At 37.2% G+C, this 25,184-nt stretch overlaps 1 protein-coding gene across 20 annotated transcripts in view; it reads left to right on the forward strand.

The window, feature by feature from the left end:
• NAV3 (neuron navigator 3) overlaps positions 1-25,184 on the forward strand; it is a 791,518-nt gene that overhangs the window by 424,352 nt on the left and 341,982 nt on the right. For 6 of the 20 annotated variants that reach the window (XM_070600529.1, XM_070600530.1, XM_070600539.1 and 3 more), the window contains exon 1: positions 694-1,482. The exons of 9 other annotated variants lie outside the window; for them this stretch is intronic. In XM_070600529.1, the coding sequence (XP_070456630.1) occupies positions 1,240-1,482 (243 nt within the window). In that variant the 5' untranslated portion in view covers positions 694-1,239. Of the gene's footprint in view, positions 1-502; positions 1,483-16,084; positions 16,142-25,184 lie in introns of those variants that run through there. 5 more of the 20 variants (XM_070600527.1, XM_070600528.1, XM_070600531.1 and 2 more) reach the window with 4 other exon arrangements.

Here is a 25,184-nt window from a genome sequence, read left to right on the forward strand (position 1 = left end):
TGATTGTAATAAAATAATTTTATGGATAGAACAGCATTGTTTATTGTCAGTGAGTATACATTTGGACACCTTTTGTGGATTTTAAGTTGGACTTAATGAACTTGAATAATAATGTTATTTTAGATTGTTTCTAAGATGGTTTTTAAAGTTACTTGAAATAGTACAGGCTCTGCCACTTTCTAATTGCATTATTTTGGTCAAATTACTCAAAAGAATCTGAGTCTTAGTTATCCTTTCTCTAAAGTGGAGAAATAAGTGTGCCTATTCTTGAATCATTCCACTGGTTAAGTGCGATCATGTAGTAACTTCTCTGTAGTACTTTCCACATATGTATTGGCTGGGAATATTTTTATCATCATAGTTATTAAATTTAGAAACAATGATTACTATATATCTAGTGCCCTGCCCCCTGTGTTTACTATATTTTCATAACCTATGCAGGCGTGGTCTGCTGAATGATTTAGCAGCTTTAGCTAGTTGCACTATTGCATGAATTTAACCTGATTTCATGGGATGAAACCGAATGAACACCACGGTTCATGGCTGTCAGTAGTGAAAAATAGCTGGAAATCAGACAAACAGCTTCATTGCTGAGATTGTTTCCGGGCTAAAAGTTCTTCCAACAGCTGTTTGTTTTGGCCATTAATCGTGTCCATTCTTTTTTTTTTTTTTAAGCTGGGGGAAATACAATTTTCTTTAAAAAGAGCATTTAGGCTGGTTATTTCTGAAGTCAGGAAGAGCGCCTGTCCTTCCACTATTGTGGTCTTTTGGCTGCCTTGACAGTTGGACTGAAGGACTTTTCCTTTTGTTTTCCTCCTCTTTTTTACTCTCAATGCTCAGAGTCAGACTGCTGTAGGGAGAAGTAAGGTAAAACTAGGAGCTCTTTAATCCTAGAGAAGGAGCTTTGTAGCAGTTACCTTCAAGAAAGTTTACTCCCTAAAGGAGTATTTAATATTACATAGACACTGACTCACTGAACAGAGAAAGAGAGGGGGAGAGAGGATATGACAGAATGAGAGTCTAAGAAGTCAAGCCAGCAAGAAAGAAAGATACTTAACTAAAGATGAAGGAAAGTTTTGCCTCTTCCTGAAAGTTATGTTATTAGTTGTTTTTTTCTTTAATCATGATGACTGCTAGTTTTGTTTAAAGTATTTGTTCTGGAAATACTAAAGTTGGAGTCTACCAGACTGAGGTTAGAGGCATTTTCTTTGGCAGCAAGAAGATACTTTTATAGAAGCCATGCCTGTACTTGGGGTTGCCTCAAAACTGAGGCAGCCAGCTGTTGGGTCAAAGCCTGTTCATACTGCTCTTCCGATACCAAATCTTGGCACTCCTGGGTCACAGCACTATTCTTCAAGACCTTTGGAACTTACTGAAACCGAGAGCTCAATGCTTTCTTGTCAGCTTACATTAAAATCAACCTGTGAATTTGGAGAGAAGAGACCCCTCCAAGGAAAAGCTAAGGAGACAGAAGAGAGCAAGGTTAGTGGCTGAAGGTTACCTGCAGCCTTATGCAGATAAAATGCAAATTTTCTTTAAGGTGGAATATAAAGCATGTTTTGAAGTGGGGAGTAGCAGAGGAACACCGGTGTAAGAAAGTAAGTAGTTTGTATAGTTGAAAAGCTGATTGTTTAGCCTTTTTTTAAAACTGTATTTACATTTTATAATTGTTGTAAAGTGAACAAAATTCTCTGACTATGCATATGTTGGTATCATTTACTACTACTTATTGATGAAGTGCCTCGTTAGGCCTTGCTATTGCTCTATTACCGGTAAGCATAACCAATCACAAATATGAGAAAACGGGGACCTATTTTCCATACATATTACAATCAAAGAAGGAGATTTATTTGTAAAACTCCATACAGACACCATCACTTTTCTCTAAATGTCATTTGCATTTTAAATACTCTCTATTTGAATATGTGTATCCTAGACTGCTTAATTCATTGCAGTATGAAGGAAAATGAAATATTTTCCTTGATACTGCACATTTGTCTGGGTTTTCACTTGCAAATTGAACCTCTGCTGTTTCACTTATTACTGACATCTTTTTCAATCATTCAATTTATGATATTTTGTGAGCAGTCGCTCATAGCTCTTGGTTTTTAAGCCACATACCATCATTTTCTCCAGTCGCTGAGGGAGATCATAGCCTTTCAGTTGATGAACTTCCTGGGGATTCATTTGTACCTTGATAAACATCACTGTTTAATGCAGCATTAACTATAGTGTTAAGCTTTCCAAACTCACCATCCTCTGGCTTCTTAGGGAATAAATTTGATTTTACTTTCTCACGCAAATGTAATTTAAAAATGATTTAAGAAAAAACTTCAGAAAGCCACTCGTTTTGTCTGAAGTGTTCATTCCATTTGTCTTTACCTGTTCCAGTCCTCTCAGGTGCAGCCCAAATGCAACTTTCTTCATAAAGTCTTCGCCAGCTACCTTTTTCTCTCCTTCCTCTCCTGTGATTCTTTGCCTGTAACAATAGTTATAGGACATTTATTCATATTGCATTTTAATTATATGGAAAATTTATTTCTACCCCCACTAAATTGAAAATATATAGAAGACAGGGCCTAATTCTGTGCTTCAGCTCCCTCTCCCCCCATGCTTTATGCATAAGAATTACATAGTAGTTGAATGACTAATACGTGAATGAATGAATCGATGAATGAACAAACGGTAATCCTGAGAAAGACTTAGTTAAGTTTATAGTCTCTTTGGATCATGTAATCTATAAAACATTGGGTTTGGAATGAATGATTTTGAAAGTGCCTCTAGATCTAAAATTATATTATTCCCTTTCCGTTTTAGGAAAGCATTGTCTATGCAAGAAAAATCAGTTAAAAGAAAATAGTTAATTATAGGCTTAAAGTTCTCAGTCCAATGTAAGCAATTCAGGATTAAAGTAGGGAAGTGTAAATTATCAGCAAAAGACTGAAAATATTTAACTTTATGCAAATAATTAAAAGTGGACACCATACAATTCTGTTCTAATTTCTTGTGTACCCACAATGACTTGTCTGGATTAGATGGAAAGAATAGATAAACCCTTTTCCTCTGCTGACCATGGATATCATCTCTGCAGGTTAGTCAAACCTCTACTTTGATAAACGGCCTTGGCCTAAGACTTGACTGCTGTTAAGTGCTGTTTTCGGTAGAATTTTGGTTAATCTCTTTGGTTAGCAAGCATATCAATCACACATCTGATGTTCCAATAAGACTCTGCAGTCGGGGCTGGCTCAGTGGCCGAGTGGTTAAGTTCCCGCGCTCGGCTGCGGCGGCCCAGGGTTCGGATCCTGGGCGCGGACATGGCACTGCTCGTCAGGCTGTGTTGAGGCAGCGTCCCACATCCCACAACTAGAAGGACTTGCAACTAAGATGCACAACTGTGTACAGGGCGGGGTTGGGGAGATAAAGCAGAAAAAAAAAAAAAAGATTGGCAACAGTTGTTAGCCCTGGTGCCAATCTTTAAAAAAAGAAAAAAAGGACTCTACAGTAAGCAATGTTGTATTTATAGGGATGTTTTTACCATGCCACTTATCAGATTGAAAACTTTTTCAAACAAATGTAAGGAATGCCTGGTCAGCATTTCAGAATATTTTTAAATGTTAAAAAAGTGTATTTAAAGATTTTCATAAACTTTTGAAAACTAGAACTGAAGAAAAGAGCAAAAATGATCAAAATAGTTGTGTTAGAGATCATTAGATTTGGCTGCAAATAGTAGAAAATTCAACATAACAATAGCATAAACAAGAAAGGAATTTCTTTCTTTTTCACATAAAGGATATCTGGAAGCAAGCAGTCCGTGGCTCACAGGGTGACTTCATGGAGTTGTCAGGGAACTAGGCAGGCTCTTTCTGTTTTGCCCACCATCATAAGTGTGTGGCATCCCTTTCACAGTCTTGAGTGGATAATTGAGTTCCACTCCATTAAAAAGACACATCCTGTTTCATTAAGGATTCTTCCACATTGCACTAGCCTGTTTATAGTTCCAAGGCCTTATCTAGCTGCAATGGGGACTGGAAAATGTAGAGTTTATTCTAGGAAGCCATGTGCCCAGCTAAAAATTATGGGTTCTATTTCTAAGGACAAAGAGACCATGGATAGTACCCACAATAGATGACTGTCATTAAGAAACGTTTATTTGGAGTACTCTGCTGATCCTTGTATCAAACAGCCTCACAGTCTAGTTAAAAAGAACAGAGCTATATATGACAATGTCAGAAATGTGTCTTCGATCTGTCCGTGTTTTTGGTTAGTGTATATACCATCATTCTAGACCTCTAATCTTGAATTCCTTCTCTAATATCTAGTGATATACATTAGTATCTCACATCTCATCATTTGCTAGAAATTGGAGATTTTGCTTCTCTATTATAGCTTGGATTTATCCCCTAATGCACATCCTCATGCTTTGGCCCTTGTTTTCTATCAATTATTGCAATAATTCCAAATTGGTCTCCTTTCCTCCTGCCGCTCTTCACCACATGCATCCAACACATTCACCATCCTGCTTAATGAAAATCTTTAGTTACTTCTCACGTCTTAAAATTTTTTCATTCAGCGATTCCAGTCTCCCAATTGTTATCTCCTCTTCTTTCTTAGTTCCATCTGTTATATTCCAGATGTCTCCTTCCTGGGTGTCCCAAGTTCTTCAAACTGCTTAGTTTCATTGTCCTTAGTGAATAAATACTTTAGTTCCACCAGATTCCATGTCACATACGTTTGCAGTCTCCACCATGATATCAAGGACTTATGTTTTCTTTAACGACCTCTTGTTCTGATTTATTACTTTCTTTGAATTTTCTAATGTCTCTCCTCACATGAATTTGTTTTTCCATTCTTGCTGGGTGTTCACCCAAATGAGAAAGAGAGTGACTTTGCTTTGGAAACTTAAGAATCTGGAAATTAAAGATAAGAAAGAGTGTTTCTTATCACGGCTCAGCAAATAACATAGAATTAAGCGTTGGACGTCCCTGTTCATGACAGTTCCTCGGCCATACCTACCACTGAAGACCCCTTCCCTGGCCTTCACTTTTCAACCTCCAGCCTCCTTCCAACTTGGTCTGTCACCTCACTTTACCTCTACTCTCATTTGTAATTTCTTTCCAGTCTTGGGCTCACTCATTCCTTCCTTCTTGGATTACTTGTACACACTCAAAATTCTTTTCACGTTATTATAGAAAACAACTTTTTGATCACCTACCTTGTACTTTGTAGGCAATTCCTGATTTTATTCTCCTGATATTTCAAAGAAGGCATTATTATCCACATCTACAGAGAATAAACTGAGGCTTCGATAAGGTGGGAGACACTCATAAGATCAGACAGTTAACTAGTACCACAATCCAGAATTAGAATTTGTTTGTCCCTACAAAGTCTTTTGTATTTATTACTTTACACTCTCTTCAAGATATACACTTGCAATATTTTTTCTAGGTATACCCTATCCTTCAAATTTCACCCACTCTTTTAGACTCAGTTCAAAAATCAAAGAAAAGAGTAAACACATTGTTGTAGAGGTTAAAAGGAAGAAAAGTTTACACCCGGTTGGGGAGATGTACAGAAAATTCTTGAAGAGTAGGGGCATTTATATACATGGTAGTATGGATGTTTGTTTAATCTGCTTACTCTACTAGTTTTCAGGACAATCAGGTAGAGATTATTTCGTACTATTTTGTTCACATAGTGCTAGCACTAATGCTTGGAAAACAGAAGATACTCAAAAGCTTTAAATTGAACATTTTTTAAAAACATAAATAGTGATATAGACAAATATATTTTATGAATAATATTGCTAATGAGAGCAATTACTTTTCAGAGTTTTAGGTCTGAGAGAAATCCTATTTGGATGGAGCATTCAGAAAAGCCTTCATCCAGTAGTTGGAATTTAATGGGCAGAGAGGATTCAGATATAGAGAGAAAAAAGCATTCTTTTGAGGAGAGAATTGTGTGGAAGAATAGCCAATGAAGAAACCATTATAATTCGAGAGACTATTTATGGAAATGAACAGTTTTGGGTCAGATGATAGATGGAGGCAGACTTCATTAGGAAGACAAAGGGGAAGGCTCTTATGTAAGAATGAGACAAAATTACACTGTCAGTGATATTTAGGAGAAATCATACCAGAGGGACTAATACTAACTAATGTTTATAGAGGTTTGCTATGTGCCAGGTACTGGGTTAAGCATTTCACGGAGTAGCCCATTCAGTCCTCACAATAGCCTTGTGATATAGGCACTATTATCATCCCCTTTTTACAGATAAAGAAACTGAGGCTGAGGGAGTATAAATTACTTGCCAATATCTCAATGTTAGAGTGTGGTGGAACATGGATTCAAACTAAGGCTGTGTGGTTCGAGAAGACGTTACTCTTAACCAATAAACAACACTGCAACAATGAAGACTCTGCTGGTGTCAGAGGGAGAGGAGAAGGGCTATTGGTTGACTTGATTTCTATATATACTGGTAAGGTTTGCTTTAAGTATTTAATTAGCATTGCTAGTGAATTGCAAATGAATTATTGGTGTGCCCAAGTGTCTGAAATTATCAGGAGAAGACAATTAAGTTGACAGATGGTCTCTACCGAATTGTTTGAATAACAGAAATAAATGAAAGAAACCCCGCGATAGAAATATAGCAGCAGATGTTAATAGAGTAGATGACTGGCTCTGGCCTCCAGCTGTTTCCTTCTTGGAGAAGATGCCTGATTGCTAAGGACTGTCGACACTCCTGTTGGCCTGCTCACATGGTAGTGCTTCCAGAGCTGGCCAGGACTACAGCTGCATGGGCTGCATAGGTCAGCCCTCGGGTCCCTAGAGGGTTGGCATTCTTTGCCTGTTTCTGCTGTGCTTGCACATTTAGTTATTTGTATTTAAATAAACATGATTATTTCCTTTTCTACTTATAGCCCATGCTCCAAGTTTCATGGTTAAACTGTTAATGGTCATTTTAATTGTTTTTGCTCTTGTGGTAGCAATGGTGTTAAGAATGTTGTAATGATTCTTGAATTTTAACATTTCCTCTACTGGCAGAAGGCTCAGCTTTTCAGTGTCATGCATTTATTTCCCTTGAGTAACAATTTGTAGAAAACTGGCAATCTAACGCTATTGTCTATTATTTTAGTTTGTGCTTTACAAAGTCTTTAAAGAATGCTCACGCTTTAAACTATGAAATTACAAAAATTCTGGTGTAAATTATATGTGACTAAATGTTATTGAAGATCTCATAAAACTTTATTTGTTGTTCTTCTGTAGGTGTCAATTTTGTGTGTATATTTGATGTCAGGTTGCCTAACACATTCTTCTTAGTTTCTTCCTTCCCAGTATCATAGACATTTTTCTTTCCTTTCATAAAAAGGAAGGCATTAAATATATTGTTCATGGAAACATGAAATCAATAGGTATGCCATTAAATTTTAAGCACAATAATTGGTCCATATTTGGTATTTATGCTATCACATCTTCAACAATTACCCCCGGTCAATCTTGAGCTTAAAATATTAGGTAGCATAGTTAAAAGAACATCAGATTAACAGAAAGATTTGAATTAAACTTCTGGTAGATCCTGAAAGGATAAGTCATTTAAGCTCTCTGAACTCCAACCTTTGTATCTGTAAAAATTTAAATAAAATGAGGATAATACTTCTTTTTTTTCTTGAGGTAGATTAGTCCTAAACTAACTGCTGCCAATCCTCTGCTTTATATGTGGGATGCCTGCCACAGCATGGCTTGCCAAGTGGCGCCACGTTCGGACGCGGGATCCGAACCTGTGAACCCCAGGCGGCCGAAGCGGAACGTGCGCACTTAACCGCTGCACCACCGGGCTGGCCCCAGGATAATAGTTCTTGATAAAGCTTTTCTAAGGGTAGCATTTTTATTATCTACTCCCTTTCTCTTTCTTTCCTATTTTGTCCTATCAGTTATTACTTTCTCTTATTTTTCAATCTCTTCCTCTCGAGTGATCTTTTGGAACAGGATATTTCAACCTTGGCACTTGCGACATTTTGGAACTGATAATTCTGTGTTGTGGGGGGCAGTCTTAGTATTACGGGGTATTTAGCATCATGTCTCCATTGCCTACTACATGCCAGTAGCCTCCTCCAATTGTGACAGTAAAAAAATGTCTCCAGACATTGTGAAATCTATCTGAGGCGGGGGAGAAAAATCAAAACCAGTTGAGAAACACTGTTTGACAATCAGATTCCAATAATGCTCAGGTCTCTACTATTTTTTGATAATAATAATTTGCTTCACCATGTTCAGACGATTACTCCATCTTTCCAACTTTGCATATACATTTCTTGAAAGAGTAGTTGTGTTCATTGCCACTATTCCAAGCTTTCCATTTGCTTTACTTTTCTTGATATCTGACTTCTATTCTGTTTTCTTAGAAGTTAACAATGGCTTTTGAAAAGAAATCTCTTCTTGGTTAAAATTTTACCTCTTGTTTTCATCTTGTTTGCACCATTTGACATTTGCTGACCACACTTCTCTTTTTGGAATGCTCCAACATTTACTCACAAAGTGACCTTGGCAAGTCAATTAATACTTAAATCTCAGTTTCTTTATCTATAAAATAAGGACAATAATATAAACTACCTCATAAAATTGTTATGAAGATTAAATGAGATATTGCATATAAACATAGCTTGTGCCTAGACCATAGTTGGTACTCAACATTTATTACCTATCATATTACAATAACGTAAAAGTATCTAATAGTTTAATACAAAAATTAGTAATATTAAGAATTGGTAGTAGAACAGAAGAGGCAGTGATTAATTCTCCATATATGAGGAAAGTAACATTTCGTCATGTTTTGAAGAATGAATTTGATTTAGTCAAATAACTATGGAAAAAAGAGCCTCTTAGATAGGACAGCATTTACCTAGGTATGAAATACTGTGCTTTGTTTAGAAAATTAGATTATTCACCAATCCTAGGATGTAGGATGCAAGCAAGAGAGATGAAGTTGAGTTGAGTGGGAAGATGGGCATTAAATGTCCAGTAAGGAGTTTGGACTTATTCTGTAGAGAATGGGGGGAGGATGTCAAAGTGATATGATTAAGTTTGTATTTTAGAAAGATGATGATGAAATGAAACATGGAAAGATCTAATAAGGGGAGAGAAGTTAAAAATACAGACGTGAAGGAGAGTGCGATGGAGCAAAATGTTGACTAAAATACCAAGCTCCAGAGCAATGGTAGAGGAACAAGTTTGGTAAAAGAAAATATAGATGTTTAGATTCACTTATTGATTATCAACAATCCACAAAATTCTAAGTCTTGAAGGAGAAGTACATTTTTCTTCAAATGAAAACTTACAGTTTAGTTGGAAATGAAATTTGTGAACTTGGCAGCAACTAGCAATTAAAACTAATGATAAATACTAACACTTTCTGAGAACCTACCACATGCTGGATGCTATACCCAATTTTTTATTATTCTAATTAAACAGATGTAGAAACTGAGCTCAGACTGGTGCTAGGCTAGAGCAGGAATTTGAACTGAGGTGTGTTTGACCCCTATGTGCTTACTCTCTCCATCTGGCCCTCTGTCTCTCTCACAACAATTTATAAACCGCAGTCAAAATCAACATTATTCTTTTTTCTCTTTGTGGATACTGAGTCACATAATGGGAAGATAAAGAAAACCATGGATTCTTTCCAGGAGTACTGAATTCATCTTTGACAAATTTCACTTTGATTTGTGTCTCTTCCCCCAACCCCCGCTGTTGCTCCAGTTTTGCTTTAAAAAGTGCTTCTCTTTGGATTCCTAGTCACCAGGGCCAATAGAGGAATTCAATATCTGTGGGAGAGTTCATTAATTGGATACATGGCAGGATTTCCCCACTGTTCCCAGTAATGGGATGATTTATGAAAAAGTGTTGCAATTCTGCCTGGAGATAAAGTCACCAGATGAGAAGGCAGTGGCAAAAATTTACCAGTTTCCCAATGAAATAACATGAGGTAGTCTCCATAAAAGAAAAAACAAACAAACACAAACAACAGGCCATCTCTTACTGCTCTATTTTGCTGTTGTAAAGGACTCTTTCGTAAAACTGAAAACCTGAGGTGAGCCAGTTCACAGTTTCCCATCATGAAATGTGTTGAGGAAGTTTTATGTGCAATCAAAATGGCACAGTGTTAGTTAAGGTAGTGCTAACTTTTGTAACAGATGAATTCAAGGTCTCAGTGACTTAACACAGTAGGATTTTATTTTTCATTCCTTAAGTTATTCCATATGGTCAAAGGTTGACAATCTATGGTCTGTAGGTCAAAATGTTTTATTGAAAAAGTGACATTGGCTTGTGTATCGTCTATGGCTGCTTTTGTGCTGTAACGGCAGAGCCGAGTAGTTACAATAGAGACTGTATGGCCTGCAAAGACTAAAATATTCACTCTCTGGCCCTTTATAGAAAACGTTTGCTGACACATGCATATGGTAACTCAGGAAACCAGATTCATCCCACATCTAGCCAGCTATCAGTGAAAGAGAAAATAGAGGATTGCAGAAGAAGCTTAGAAATTCCACATATTACTTCCACTCGGTTCTACTGGCCAGAATTCAGTCATATGATGATACCTAATTGGAAGATAGGCTAGGAAATATAGTCTAGCTGTGTGCCCAGAAAGTAAGGGAAATGGTTTGGTAAACTATTAGTCAGCATTTAGTTAGCCAGAGACCATCTAATTAGTCAGATATTTAAGATTAAGCAAAATCTGCCATATTAAAAAATAGTCTAATGTGCCTAGAAGTGTCTTCTAGGTTGTCGGTAAGGTGTCCTAAGTTATAAAGATGTGTCCTTAAAGGCAAAATATTGAATAAGTGGGGGACCATAATTACACTCAAGTTACTAAGTGTACAGAAAGAAAATATCTTGTAGTTAACCCGGCTTTTAAAAAATACCCCAGGCCCGTCTACACAATAGTATCATATAAAAAGCTCACTGTGGTCTCGTGACTCCTCCAACTGCTCCCCACCTTATGATTTTGCTAACCACCTTCAGTTTCTCCTGTTCCAGCCTGCTGATCCAAACTTACATCCTGAAAGCAACTCTCTCTTAGTTCTGTGCCCTTGTTTCTACTTGCTTTTCTACTCAGCTTTTAGCATTCTTCTCTTGCTGGACTTGGAAACTCTCCATCAAGCTGGGAATCAGGAAGGCCAAGGCAGTGTAAGATCTGAATTCTAGGGGTGAAGTTTAAAGAATCAGGGCAGAGTCAGACGTCACAGCAGGAAGGACGCATTTGCTGGCATCTAGATGTTGTTAAATGGGTGGCTGAGTATTTGTGTGAGGGAGTAACTGCTCTCTTGGCCTGGAGACACCATGTAGTTCTGTCAGCACATTGAAAATTGGTTCCAAAGGGGACCTAGTGGGATTGTATGAATGGGTCATTGACAAACCCACCACCAGTACTGAAAGAGGCAACTCATATTACAATCCTTTTGGACCATGGTGAGCAAATGTAAGGAGCAGTGCATAAAACAACCTCTTTTCAAATGCAAGGTAAACTTCTAAATGACTTAATGGTCTTTAGATTCAGTTGTGCATCTGGAACTATCTCTACTCATGTTCCTCCTTTGACAGTGTTTACTGTTTAGCTTTAGCCTGGATCAATTTAAATTGCTCACTTTTTAGACTCTAAAAAATGTACAGGTTATGTATTTCTCTTTATGGCCCCTGAATGACTATATTTTACTATACTTGCTGTGCCTTTTTTTGACAATTTATTGAATTTCTACAGTGATATTTTTGCCAGAACCTTTTATGTTATTATTTTGACCCATATATTTTTTGGATTCTGTTTTACATTTCCTTTCTCTTCGAACCATCTGCTTTTTATAGCTGTTTCTTCCTTCCTTTGGCAGGCTTTTTGATATCCACACTTGTGTGTAGCCCTCCTCCACTGAACACAGGGTTTATCATCTCCAACAATATGTTCTCTCTGTTCTTTTCCTCTGATTCAGGCTAGACCTATTGTATTCTAAAACAAGGCTGCTATTTCACAAATGTAAATCCCTCCAGTTGCCACATCTAGGTCTACATCATGGATCCTAGGTGACTTTTCTTGTCGTTGTTAATCATTCATCGCCTCAGTCCGCCTGTCATCAACTATTTTTTGCATACGTACCATGTGCAAGGCAAAGAGTGTATATATTTATATATATAAAATTGCTTATTTTAACATGATAGGCTTTATGGGAAGTATGCTTGCAACAACTGGGATTCTTTTTAGGAATTTATGTTCGTTATTTTGGGGCAACATTATATTCCTATTTAATATTACCTGGAAATATCAGAAACAATTATAATTCAGATTTTCAGTAATCGTAACTTTTGTTAATCATTTGGAGTATGTTTGTTCCATTTAGAACAGGTTTATCCCCTCCAGTTGGAACAATCAAAAATGTCTCCGGACATTGCCTGTAACCTGGGGAGAAAAATTGCCCCCAGTTTAGAAGCCCTGCTTTAGATCATGCCTTGTTTGAAAAAAGGATTTAGTAGAGTTAAAAAACATATACAACATCTAAGATTTCAAAATATAGCAAATAAAATGGGGTTGCAAGAACAAAAGAACAATAGAAAAAGATTAAGCTAGAGGAAAGGCTGGTATATAAATTTGTGCTGTGATGTTTTGTGTAGTTGTTAGAGGTCAGCTAGACATATAGATCTGAGCTTTTGAGCTGCCGATGCAAAAAGGTTGAGCAAGTGGTGTTCGAATCAGTGCCCAAAGCACGTGCTAATATTGCTCAGGACATTCACATCTTTGTCTGTTTCTGGGTGTGCAAGAACCATTCCCTAGGGGCATTTATAGAGACAGGACTATGATTTTAAATAACAACTTTCTCAATAACATTTTTATTTAGACTTTAGTTATTTTTTCCCCTTATCCCTAATTTCTGTAGAAAACCATTAAAATAAAAATTTTAATTGTCTATCTAGGATCACCAACTTTACTTGTTTTCCCAGGACTATCCTGATTTTTGCACTGAAAGTCTCTTATTTTGGAACTCTCTCAATACAGGGCAAACTGGGATGGTTGGTCATCCTAATTCTGAATCCAATTTCCTTGTTTTTCTCTTCAATTTTATTCATTTTTCTTTTTAGTTCTCTAATTATTAATTCTAATTTTGTAGTAGTTGAAAATATATTTTATAGTGATCAATTTTAAAATATTGTCTTATTTAGTTAGGGATTCATTGTCAGACACTGTCAGTTCTCTATTCAAATTTAACAGAACAATGTCCTTTCTTTAATAGCAATTATTCAAATTCGAAGTAATTTTGATGGAGCTTTTAGTCACTCAAAGAAGAATGATTTTTTTAGAAGATTTAAATATTTACATCTACTTCTTCCTTATCCATATCATTTTAACTAGCGTTGGCAATAATGAATGTCCTGCTCTTTCCTTCTGTGTGAAAGGCTTAGAGTTGTCAATAAAACATGCGTAGCTTAGTTCCCTGAGTTCAACAGGTCGTGTCTGTCCTGAGTCCTGTGGGCCCTGAGCTGAGTGTGGTGAAATCCTGAGGTACTGCAGTTAGTCTTCTCTGCACCTTCAGAGACTCCACATGAGGAATAAGACTTCCGTTTTCCTTCAGCAGCTTGCTTCTCCTCCGTAAAAGAGACAGGATGTGGTCTGGGAGAAAGTCCACACTTCAACAATAGACTATTGACAGAATGTTTGGGAAGTACAAAGAGGAAGAGAGCATCTGTCTACACTCGAAATTATCAGAGGCATTTGTGTGTGTGAAAATCTTAGGTTTCAGAAATATGTTTTTTAAGGTCACCCGTTTTCCTTCTCTGTTTTTATTGGATGAGGAAAGTTGCCTTCAAGATAACAAAACATTTTAAATTCAGGGGAGGAATTGCATCACATTTTGTCTACTTATCCTAGGCAGAAGATTAATTCCCTTAGGTACTAAACACGTTTTATTTAGCCCTTATGTACGGTCTATGTGAATCAAGCTGAGAGAATAAAAAGAGAGAGAAAATAAAATCTAACTGAAAGATCAGCCTGCGAGGATTCAGCAGAAAAGAAGTCCTTCTAGGCAGAGAGTGGCCCAGGTGCTGACTTATCTACAATTCATTCTGCGTGAAATATGAGCAGAGATGCTATACAGGGTATGCCTACCCCAAGCACTGACATATCCCTTTCTCTTCTCCAGCCTTATCAAATAGTAATTAAATTTTAATTAAATATAATATTTTAAGGATTTGCAAGAAAATCTTTGACATCTTATCTCTGTGCTCATTCCACTGCATTTGGAGCTTATTTGACCTTCCAGAGGAAAGTTCCTGCACTTACTACCCAATCACAGTGCTCACTTATATGAACGTATCCAGTGGTGCAGCTGCCGTTAAGTTGAAAGGACAGTTCGAGTGAGTTCCCATGTCTGCTTTGTCTTTTGCTTTCTTCTTTTCAAATGCGGTTGTGTAAGACTTTTGTTCCAATGTCTTACCACCTGGATCCTCTTGTGGATGTGTTGCTGCTCTCCAAAGGACTTGGCAGTGGGCACTTCCTGTTGTGCAGCAGGCTTTCATTTAGAGGACATCTGTAAAACCACAACAGGAATAGTCAGAAGAACAAAAACGGCCTTCTAATGAGTGTAGTAAAACTTCAGAACACATTCCTGACCCAGGAGAAAGTGCCCCAAAGAGCAGATGGGATTTAGGATGAGTAAGACATAAGTCAAGGGGCAGGCCTTTACTCTCCACCAGAAAACAACACTTGGATTTCCTGGTAATGCAATTATGTAATGACTGTGGTTTCTTTTTGTAAACTGTGTCTCAGACAGGGAGGAAGAAGGAACCAACTGGATTGTGTAACTTTATAAATAGAAACAGCCATGTTAAAATAACAAGATTGCTCTGAGTTAGGCCAATGAATTTTGCTACTAGCTGCAAAGTTAGGCCACTGAATGAATACAAATCCGTCCTGTGGAGTGATTTCTCAGGTTTGCCCAAGAATGCTTAATGGGAAAAATCAGTGAGAAGCTCTTACCCTCTTTCCATTGAACTCCAAGTATTTTAGTTCAAATACATCAAAACCTTTTCCCTGCTGGAAATAGTCAAGTTGGAGACACACAGGAACTTTGTCCTCTACTACAAATAATGAATAATGAGCTCATACCATTTTTAATACAGCACATGATTTACCAAACACTTGGAACAGTTTATCCTGGCAGTAGCATAAAGGATAAAGAGGTACCTACCTTATTATCTGTTGAACAAAACGTGTGCTCGTTTGCCATATGTTCTGGAATACTAGACAATTTCAATTTCATGGCTGCTCTTTATTTTAGAGGGCAGAGCCCAGGTAAACAGAGAGAAATCTCCTCGATAAAGACCAAAAACATCAGGCTTCTCAGCATGATTCCATTCAATATGATATATACCCCAAAAGAGAGATTGTGCTGTGTTTGCCAGTTAGCTGAGGTCTATAGATCATAGGTTTTGAATCTCTTAGGGATGATTGTATAATAGTACTGTTTTCTTTAATTTCGGTGGCTATAAAAGTGACACTAGTCCTTCCTAGACACTGTTGACAAATTAATCTCCCCTAGCAGAGCTGCAAATCCTGGCAGTCATTCAAGGTTCTCCCTGATCTGATTGCAATGAATTTGCTCATTTCAAAACTCTTACTTTAAGGAGAGCCCTGAATGATTCATGTTTATATTTCCTGAGATCCCTAACACAATGTCTTGCATACAGTAGGAATTTAAACATATCTGTTGAATTAAAAATTATTAATGGCTTTTGTGATTTTACTCCTTTGACTCATGATTTGCCTCATGACTGTGTTTCATAGAGAGTTAGCTTAAACCCTCTTCGGTTTTGCTTGGATATAAATATCGGCTGTGCTATTTTGGTATATGTCTGCTATTTCAGTGATTCAAGGTCAAAGATCTTCATAATTTAGTCTTAGTATAGTATACTGGTCCATCTTGAGCAAATCTGCTCTAATTCAGTGGTGGTCTCATGTGTCTCTAAAAGTACCTTGTCAAATGTAGACTAGTAATAGTGGAAGGGGTAGTGGAAGATCTTCTAATGTAAGTATCTCTTTTTTGTACACTAGTAACATGAAAATCCAGCAAATTGAAATGAACTACTTAAAGCCATATCATCTTAAAAAGTGAGTATAAAAGTCATGAGCTCAGTGTCCCATTTGTTGATAACTATTACTGAGGTTACTCTACCAAACCTGCCTGGGAAAATGAATATGACTCTAATGTCAAATCCAAGACTCATAGTTTCATAGGAAGCCAGCCATAGCTTTGTGCTGGAGAATCAGTAAGGAGATGGAATATGTTCAAGTCACGCTCTGACACCTAAAAGCATCTTGGCATTCTTTAATTTCCTTGTCACTTAGAACATAACAGGTGAGATCACTCTATTCAGTAACAATGTCCATGCCCTATTGCTAGGGTAGTTTTATGGATGTTAATAGAATTTTCCTTGTCTAGGGTGATGTATGATCTGGATCTTCCTTTTAGTAATCGCAAGTCCATTGTAGTGTAGTGAATTCAGACAAGTACGTTGTAATTTATATGCTTTACTTAAAAGGCTTTAAGACTTGCTACTTCTTAGATGTACAAGAAAATATAGCTCAGTATTTTCTATAACATATCTCTTCTTGCTCTCAAACCTCCATTCCTGCTGATGGTAGAAAAGGAGATTGGTGAGGATGGGGGACACGTAAATTAGACTCTTGGTTTCATTAGAGCAAATATTTAGTAATCTGAAGGTCAAACTTCTTGTCAGTGCTGTTTTCCTATCTCCGTGAGGTTTCTCTTCTCTTTTTTCATTTATAAAATAGCATCTCTGAAGGGATGGATGCAGTGTGTTTGTGTGTCCTCATGGTAATAGGGGATGGAGTGAGAGAGAGTCTCTGGTTTGCTTGCTTCCTTCTGGATCCTTGCTTTCTGTGCTGAGATAGCCCCATACAGCTTGGTCACTGGAAATGCTGTGCTGCTCTTTGCTGAGACTTGGGCTTTGAGTACTGTGTGGACACCCACCACTGGTAACCATTGCCCAAATGCTGCATCTGCTTTGTCCTGATGCCAGCTCTCTTTGGGCACACGAGTCCTCTTCACATTTTTGCATACCCCCACTGGGATACATAGAAACTTCTGGATTCATGTATATCAGGAATGCTTCCTCAAGTCCTATCTGCCTAACCTTCTCCGGTTGCCATTTTCCGTCTACTGTGGCTATTCAGTACTGGCAAGGGGCGCCCTACTTTGTGGCCCTCCCAGCTACCAAGTGGGAAGTAGGACACATGTCCTCTTAGCTTTCACCTGGATCTTCAAACTGTCTGGGAATTTTTCTTATCCAACAGTCAATCCTGAGTCTACTCCCAGGGGTATGGAGGTACCAGAGTCCTCCTTGGATTCTAATAATAATGTCTTATCTTAGACATACTCTTAAGAATCTCCTGTCTTCCTTTCTGCTATTTGAACTATTTTTTTTTTTATTATCACATCACAGTTAGCTTCTCTGAAAATATCTCCTTCATCCTCTGTATTGTGTTTTATAGTGCAACTCTATGCTCTGATTCTTAAGAGTTTTCAATTGAGAGGTAAAGGGAAGCTTTTGCAATCTAAAAAACACTTGCACATTCAATGAATCCAAGTTTCAAGACTATGTTGTCACTAGGAGCTTAAAAAATACTTAATATAAAGTGGAGTGATGAATTTTTTGTTACAGACTGGATTCTCTCTTGAAATAACGTGTCATTGTTTCAAAGGATGGAGTAAGCATAGGTCAACTAAGAAATAAACGTAAATAAGGACAAAACTATGCTGTTTTAATGTCTCAAAATACGCTCCCTCCTAGATAAATACAGTGAATATATATATATATATATAATATATATCTCTCTCTCATGATTTGGTCAAATTCACTGCTTATTGTAAATTTTTCCCTGGAATATTGAAAGCTCTTTCTAATACTAGCCTCAATGTCTAGCCTATAACTCATAAGAGGCTACTGATAAAAATGGCTATCACTTATTAAGTAATACTTGCCAGACACCGTTGGCGGTATTTTAACTGCATTTTCATTTAGTCTTCATGTATGTTACTCCTAACTCCACTTTACAGATAAGCAAACCAAGGCATAAAGGAGCAAGGGGCATGAGTGAGGTGACCCAGCTACTGCCTCTTGTGGAATTCCTGTGGATTTGGCATTGAGGAGTAGGAACTATTACTACAGTAACGGGAATTGAGCAACGGCTTCATCCGGGAAATCAGAGCAAGAGTATAAAAGAAATGATTACTCTTAGGAGATATAAAGTGATTTTTGAAAGTATGGATAGATGGGGCCTGCTCATCACAAAGTTCAGGTGTTGCAACAGACTAAGTGATCTTCAAAATAGCAGCATAAATCCTAAAAATTTCTATTATACTTAAGAATCATAATAGCATATCATTCACTATAAGTTTATTAAAAGTGCTTAGTAAAATATGTAGCTTATTAGAAAACATTTTTTAAACTTTTATTTTTAAATTTGTATTGAAGCATAATAAACACACACTAAAAAAGTACACATATCATAAATGCATAGTTCGTGAATTTCCAGAAATAGAACGCGCCTGTCCAACTAGCACAGATCAGGAAACAGGCATTGCCAGCATCCCAGAAGCCCCCCTGAGTTCTACTGATAGAAACCACTATCCTGATTTCTAACAGCATAAATTAATTTTGCCTGTTCTGTACTTTCTATATAAATGGAATTTGGGGGAAGGTACTCTTTTTATTTAGCTTCTTTTATCCATCATTATGTTTGTAAGATTCACCCATATTTTTGTGTGTGAATTTGGATTGTTTATTCTCATGGATACATATTATTCTGGAGTTTGAGTTTTCCTACAATTTATTTTTTCATTTTATCATTAATGTGGCCCCGTAGATGGTTTACACTTTGAGGCTTTATGAATAATGCTTCTGTGAACATTCTTGTATGTGTCTTTTTGTGAACATGAAACAATGTCTTTTGAGTAGATACCTCCAAGTGAAATTGTAGGCCACAGACAATGCATATCCTCGACTTGCAAGGACACTGCCACACTTTTCCAATGTGGTTGCACCAAATTGCTTTCCTACGGCCTTGCATGTATCTCTGGTTGGTCCATATCTCTGCTCACATTAGGTTTCCCTATTGCTATGAGGCCACAATTCTTAGTATTTTCTGGGTAGTGGGATTTCACTGTAGTTTTGATCTACATTTCCCTGGGGATGAATGGAGGTGATCATCTTTGTATAGATTTAGCTGACCATTTTTATATCCTATTTTGTGAAGAGTCTGTTCATGTTTGCTGCCCACTTTTCTATGAAGGGTGAGTCTCAGTCCTTAGTGGTCTGCAGGAATTCTTTATATTTTCTGGACATGACTCCTCTTTTGAATACACACTTTTACCACTCTGTAGGTTGCCTTTTCACTCTCTACAAATGGTCTCTTTTGAAGACCATAAATTCTTAATTTAGTATAATGCAATATATCAATTTTTTTTTTTCAGTAAGATTAACCCTGAGCTAAGATCTGCCACCAATCCTGCTCTTTTTTGCTGGGGAAGACTGGCCCTCAGCTAACATCAGTGCCCATCTTCCTCTACTTTATATTTGGGACGCCTGCCACAGCATGGCTTGACAAGCAGTGCCATGTCCGCACCTGGGATCCGAACTGCTGAACCCAGGGCCACCAAAGCAGAACATGCAAACTTAACTGCTGTGCCACTGGGCTGGCTCCCAATATATCATTATTTTGTGTCTTGTTTAAGACTCTGCCTATTCAAAGTTCACAAAGCTATTTTATGTAAAAATCATTATTTGAGGTATAAAGTTGAATATGTGTAATATATTTGATAGCTACTTTATATATTTACTAACACATGCAGAATTGCTCATTGTGTAGAATAGAGATAATCTTATCTATATTTGTTTGTTTTGAGGAAGATTAGCTCTCAGCTAACATCTGCTACCAATCCTCCTCTTTTTGCTGAGGAAGACTGTCCCTGAGCTAACATCTGTGCCCATCTCTCTCTATTTTATATGTGGGATGCCTGCCACAGCAGGGGTTGATAAGTGGTGCTAGGTCTGTGCCTGGATCCAAACCAGCAAACCCCAGGCCGAAGTGGAGCATGCAAACTTAACTGCTACACCACTGAGCCGGCCCCAATCTTACCTGTATTTTTAAAAATTAATGTCAATTTTATTTTGTGTCAGATTATTTCTGAATTCATGAAGTAGTCCAGTGAAACTTATAATTTTAATGTAGGGATCCTTCTACAGTTAGTGATATCGAACCTGAAGTGAGTTTGCTCACCCATTGAGCAGCAACCCAATCTCTGACATCACATGTAGTGGAAGAAAGTAGAAATTTTATTGTTGCACAGCACTGAGCAAAGAGAAAGGGCAGCTAACGCTGAAATCCCAAACTGAAATCCTGAAAAGCTAAAAGGAAGGGTTTTTATTTGGGGCTTTATGTAGGGGAGGGGACCACATGGCCTGCTGGTTGAAGCTTTTCCACCAGCCTGTTTTTGGTCTTGAAACTACCTGCAGAGAGGAGGGAGCCTGTGACCTTGCTGGTCAGCAGCTTTCCCACCAGCCTGTAGCTCTTTGCAGAGAGGAGGAGGGGGAGGTAATGAACTTAGGTAGTTGTCCTTGGCCATTTGTCTCCATGGGGGATAGTGGATGCTGGAGCCAGGAAGCCAGGGAATAAGCAGGGAATGAGTGCTTTGGTTTTAACTCCATATATGCTGGGTTTAATGTAGGGAAACTGATATCAGGGCCGGTATCATTAGTTTGACAGAATCCTTCTAAAGACCAGGGGTTAGTGTCTCAAAAGGCAGACATTTTTCTTATACTCGGGTAAAAATTGCCTCCCTATTACTTCCATTTACTGGTTCTAGTTCACTAATGTATTTTTTCATTCATTTATTTATTCAACAGACATTGTATGAGTCCTATCACAGAATTTATAGGTTTCAGGGATACAAAGATGGATAAAAGCCTGGCAGAGCTCAGAGTTGACTTTGGGAAGCAGGCATGTTAAAGGGTATAATTTTTTTAGAGATCAGTGAAAATGTCTCACTTTATCATCTTCCTTTCTGAGCAGAAGGCTTCAAATATTCCACACATGCTATGGATGCTAGACTCTTTATCATCTTGTGTATTCTTCTTTAGACGTAGCCTAATTAGTTACATTTTAAAATTTAAAATAAAAGCTAATAGAAAGTAATAGTCCCATTATATTTTACCAACAAAGAGACCATGGTTCCATTGGTTCTTGCAACTGGAAGGCAGCCTAGTTCTGTTGATTCAGCCTGAAGCAATTTTATCATATTTTTGGCAGTGCTTCATACTATTTGCACATACAAACTTGAATTTGAATAATCTCCTAGATCTTATTCTTATGATTATTGTCAACCCAAGTGTTGCCAGCAAATTGGGTTCTTGTGGTCCCCCAGAATAGAAATCAAGAGAGACCAAAAATGGGAGTAGAAGAGTGGAAGTTTTTAGCTTGTGCACAAGGGAGGCACAAGGGAGTGAATGCAGAAAGGAAAGGGGCAGGTGGCCAGCTCATTAGGGAGCGGGGTTATGGGACTTTCATTAGGCAAAGGCTGGGGGGGAGGGCCTTGTCATGGCATGTAGAGGCAGGGTTTTCCTTGCGCTTACACTGTTGTTTGATATGCCACCATGTGCATTGCATGTATCATTAGCATGCTAGCTCCCCACCCCTGGTACCATTACTTTTGTAATGGGGGTAAGGTCACCTTCAGTGGACTTCTGGGTGCTAGGACCATGAGTAAGCTGGGGAAGGTACAGAGGTTGTGGAGTCTGGATCTTGGTGGTCTCTCTCTCATTCTCCTAGCGTGCAGATTGGTTAGGGGCCTTATCTTGTTAGGCCAGGGGCCTTGTGGACAACCCTGTCTCATTAGGCTGGTTCCTGTCTCACAAGTATCCTCCAACATTTTCACTTAATTTATGCATACACAAAATTGCTTGTCATAAGAAGCCTTGTTTTCCAAGAATATTTAACAATGTAGGATTATTTTTGATGTAAAGGTAAATGAGGGGGCCGGCCCCGTGGCCAAGTGGTTAAGTTTGTGCACTCTGCTTCAGTGCCCAGGGTTTTGCCAGTTCGGATCCTGGGTGCGGACATGGCACCCCTCATCAGGCCACTCTAAGGCAGTGTCCCACATAGCACAACCAGAGGCACTCACAACTAGAATCTACAACTGTGCACTGGGGGGCTTTGGGGAGAAGGATTAAAAAAAAGAAGATTGGCAACAGTTGTTAGCTCAGGTGCCAATCTTAAAAAAAAAGGTAAATGAAAAAGGCAGTATATAAAGTTGTATGTTCACTATAATGCAATTGTGTGTGTGTTTTGTATGTGTTGAAATAATTGGAAGTAAATTCACTAGAATATTCATAGTATTTATCTTTGGATAATAACATATGATTTTAAATCCAACTATGCTAATTTCCAGTTCCTTTTCTTATCTATCATGCTAGCTATTCCTACTGTTTTTCCTAATGTTTAAACTGAATGGGATGCCATCTAAATCTTTTAAGCTTAAGCGTCTATTACTTAGAAATGCTTAGAATTGCATCCTTTTGTATGTTCCCTAAAAATATTCAGTAGACAATGGTCATTCATTCTACTCATCATCCTTTAATTGTAATTGTCTAAATATTTGTGAAATTATACAACTCTTATTTTATAGCTTCAATGTCAGTATGTTTTTTTCAAAAAAGTTAGTGAAATAATCATCAAAAAAATCTGCTATAATCAAAATATCTATGTCTGTTATTCCTTTGGCTAGCAACATGGTAACACTGTCACAAAATGAAAGAAGGTGTGTTTGATAGAATCTATTCTTAGTGGATCTATGATATCCCTAAAGGGCATTACATTGTTTTTTCTCATTTCTCATAAGGTCTTTGTTTAATGACATTGTGATATACTGTAAAAGTTCTGTAATACTTTGCAGCTCCTCCCATCAAGGTCAGGTACAGGAGTATGTTTACCGCTATCTTGAATCTGAGATGGCCAGGCCTTGGAATTTACTTCAAGCAATAGAATGTAGTTGAAGAGACACTGTAGGAATTCTGAGCCTAGGCTTCAAGGGGCCTGTAGCTTTCCCACTTCTGCTGTTGGGAACCCTATGTGAATAAGCCTGGGCTAACCCACTGGATAATGAATAGCACATGACCCAGGGCCCCAAACAACAGCTAGCTAATGCCAGACATGTGAGTTAGTCATTGGTTACCAGCACACTGCAGATACCTGAGTGAACCTGGCCAAAATCAGGGGAAGAACCCCTCAGCTGAGCTTAGCCCAAATTGTCAGCCCACAGTATCATGAGTTAAAAAATAGTTGTTTTAATTCACTAAATTTTTGATAGTGTATTACATAGTAAATACTAACTGATACAGATATGTACTGGATTTTCATAATAATGCTATAAAGTTTATATGCAAGTTTTATTATTAAAATTTATTTTTTCAATAAATTTTGAAATCTTATCTTCACATCAATATAATTTTTCAGAAATCCATTTTATCCTGGCACAGATGCTATGGAGTGACAAGGAGCACTATATAATTATTTTTACCAATGGATATCTGTTAAGAACTTTACAGTCCATGTTGTTTGTTCTCTGTGCACAGGAAAAAGTAGGGCTGGCAGCTCTTGGTCTTCTATTTGCTGGATTCTTATTATTTGTTCTTGTAACATATAGCTGTTTAACTCTAAGTATAAATACCACATTATGAAGTGACAATGACAGGGTGAAAATTAAGAGGATATATCAATAAATTGTCCATAAATTCTGAATGCTATCTGTTGGCATCCTCTGAGCCTCGAGGGCTATTTTCTCATACAGAGGGTCCATCCAAGATTTGTTGCCTTTGTTCTAAAATGTAAAGACGCACCTTGGAAATGTAGATTTATTTGAATTAAGACTATATTTAGCTTAACTCAGAATTTCAATTAAAGTTGAAAATATCTAAAAATAACTAAGAAATATTCTCTTGGAACATTTTCTAGTGGAAACAATGTCATAGAGTTTTGAAATGATGTAATAAAAAGTAAAATAAAGATAAAATCCTCTCAATTAAATTATTTTATAATGTTTGGCAATACGTAACATTAAAATGTTAAGTTAAAGAAGAAAAATACAGTTATTTATCCACATCCCCTTTCTAAATAACATTAAATATTTAAATTGTAGGGAATGGCTTTTTAAAGAATTTCTGCCAGATATTGTGGAATTATGCACTTTAAAATTCAAATGGTTTAAACTGATAACAAGAAGTGATAGTTTCTGAAAATAAGCTTTACAGATCTTGAGTGGTTCTAAATTTTAAACTTACTTTGGACAATGAAAAGATAAGAATGATTAAATTCTAATTGTTTAGACTTCAATTGGTATTGTCAAATATTTAAGACTATTTCTCTGGCTTTGCAATGAAAAAGTCTTTAACTTTCTAAAAACAAATGCATTCATTTTGATAAACTGAAAAATGAGATACCAATAAGGGGAAATTTAAACCTACACGTCTCTGATAAATTTGGGGAGGAATTCAAGCATACAAGTTGGAACCTGACAGTATTACATACAAATTCCAGCGCAGCTTACTGAGGGAGGAATCTTGACCATATTATTTAACCGCTCTGAGTGCCATGTCCTTTATCTCTAAAATTGAGGTTATAATATGACCTTCATAGAGTTTTTGTAACGGATTACGTATCTTTCTACAGTTCCTGGAATAAAGTGGGCCTTTAATAAATAACTATTGTCATATACTCCAAGATTTTGGTTTCAATTTTCTTTGAAATGATATAATTGTGGAGAGGCTTTTTGTTTAATGTTTAGTGGTAATGATTACCTGGAATAGGAAGGTTGAAACTAAAAGTTTCAAAAATATTAAAAGTCTCATTAATTCAGCAACTAAAATGAAAATATAATCAATTCTATTTCTTTAAAGTATTCAGCAATATGGGTAACGATGAATGTTAAATATCATCATTTTGGTTCCTAACAGTCCCCTCTGTCTGAATTTTACGCCATTATCTTTAGTTATTTATGGCATTTCTTGGATTTTTTTCAAGGAAAAGAAAAAACAAAGTTTCGGGAAAAGTCTGCATTGGGTAATCTTTTCCTCAAAGG

Source organism: Equus przewalskii, chromosome 29, assembly GCF_037783145.1.
Source record: "Equus przewalskii isolate Varuska chromosome 29, EquPr2, whole genome shotgun sequence".
Taxonomy (NCBI): Eukaryota; Metazoa; Chordata; class Mammalia; order Perissodactyla; family Equidae; genus Equus; species Equus przewalskii.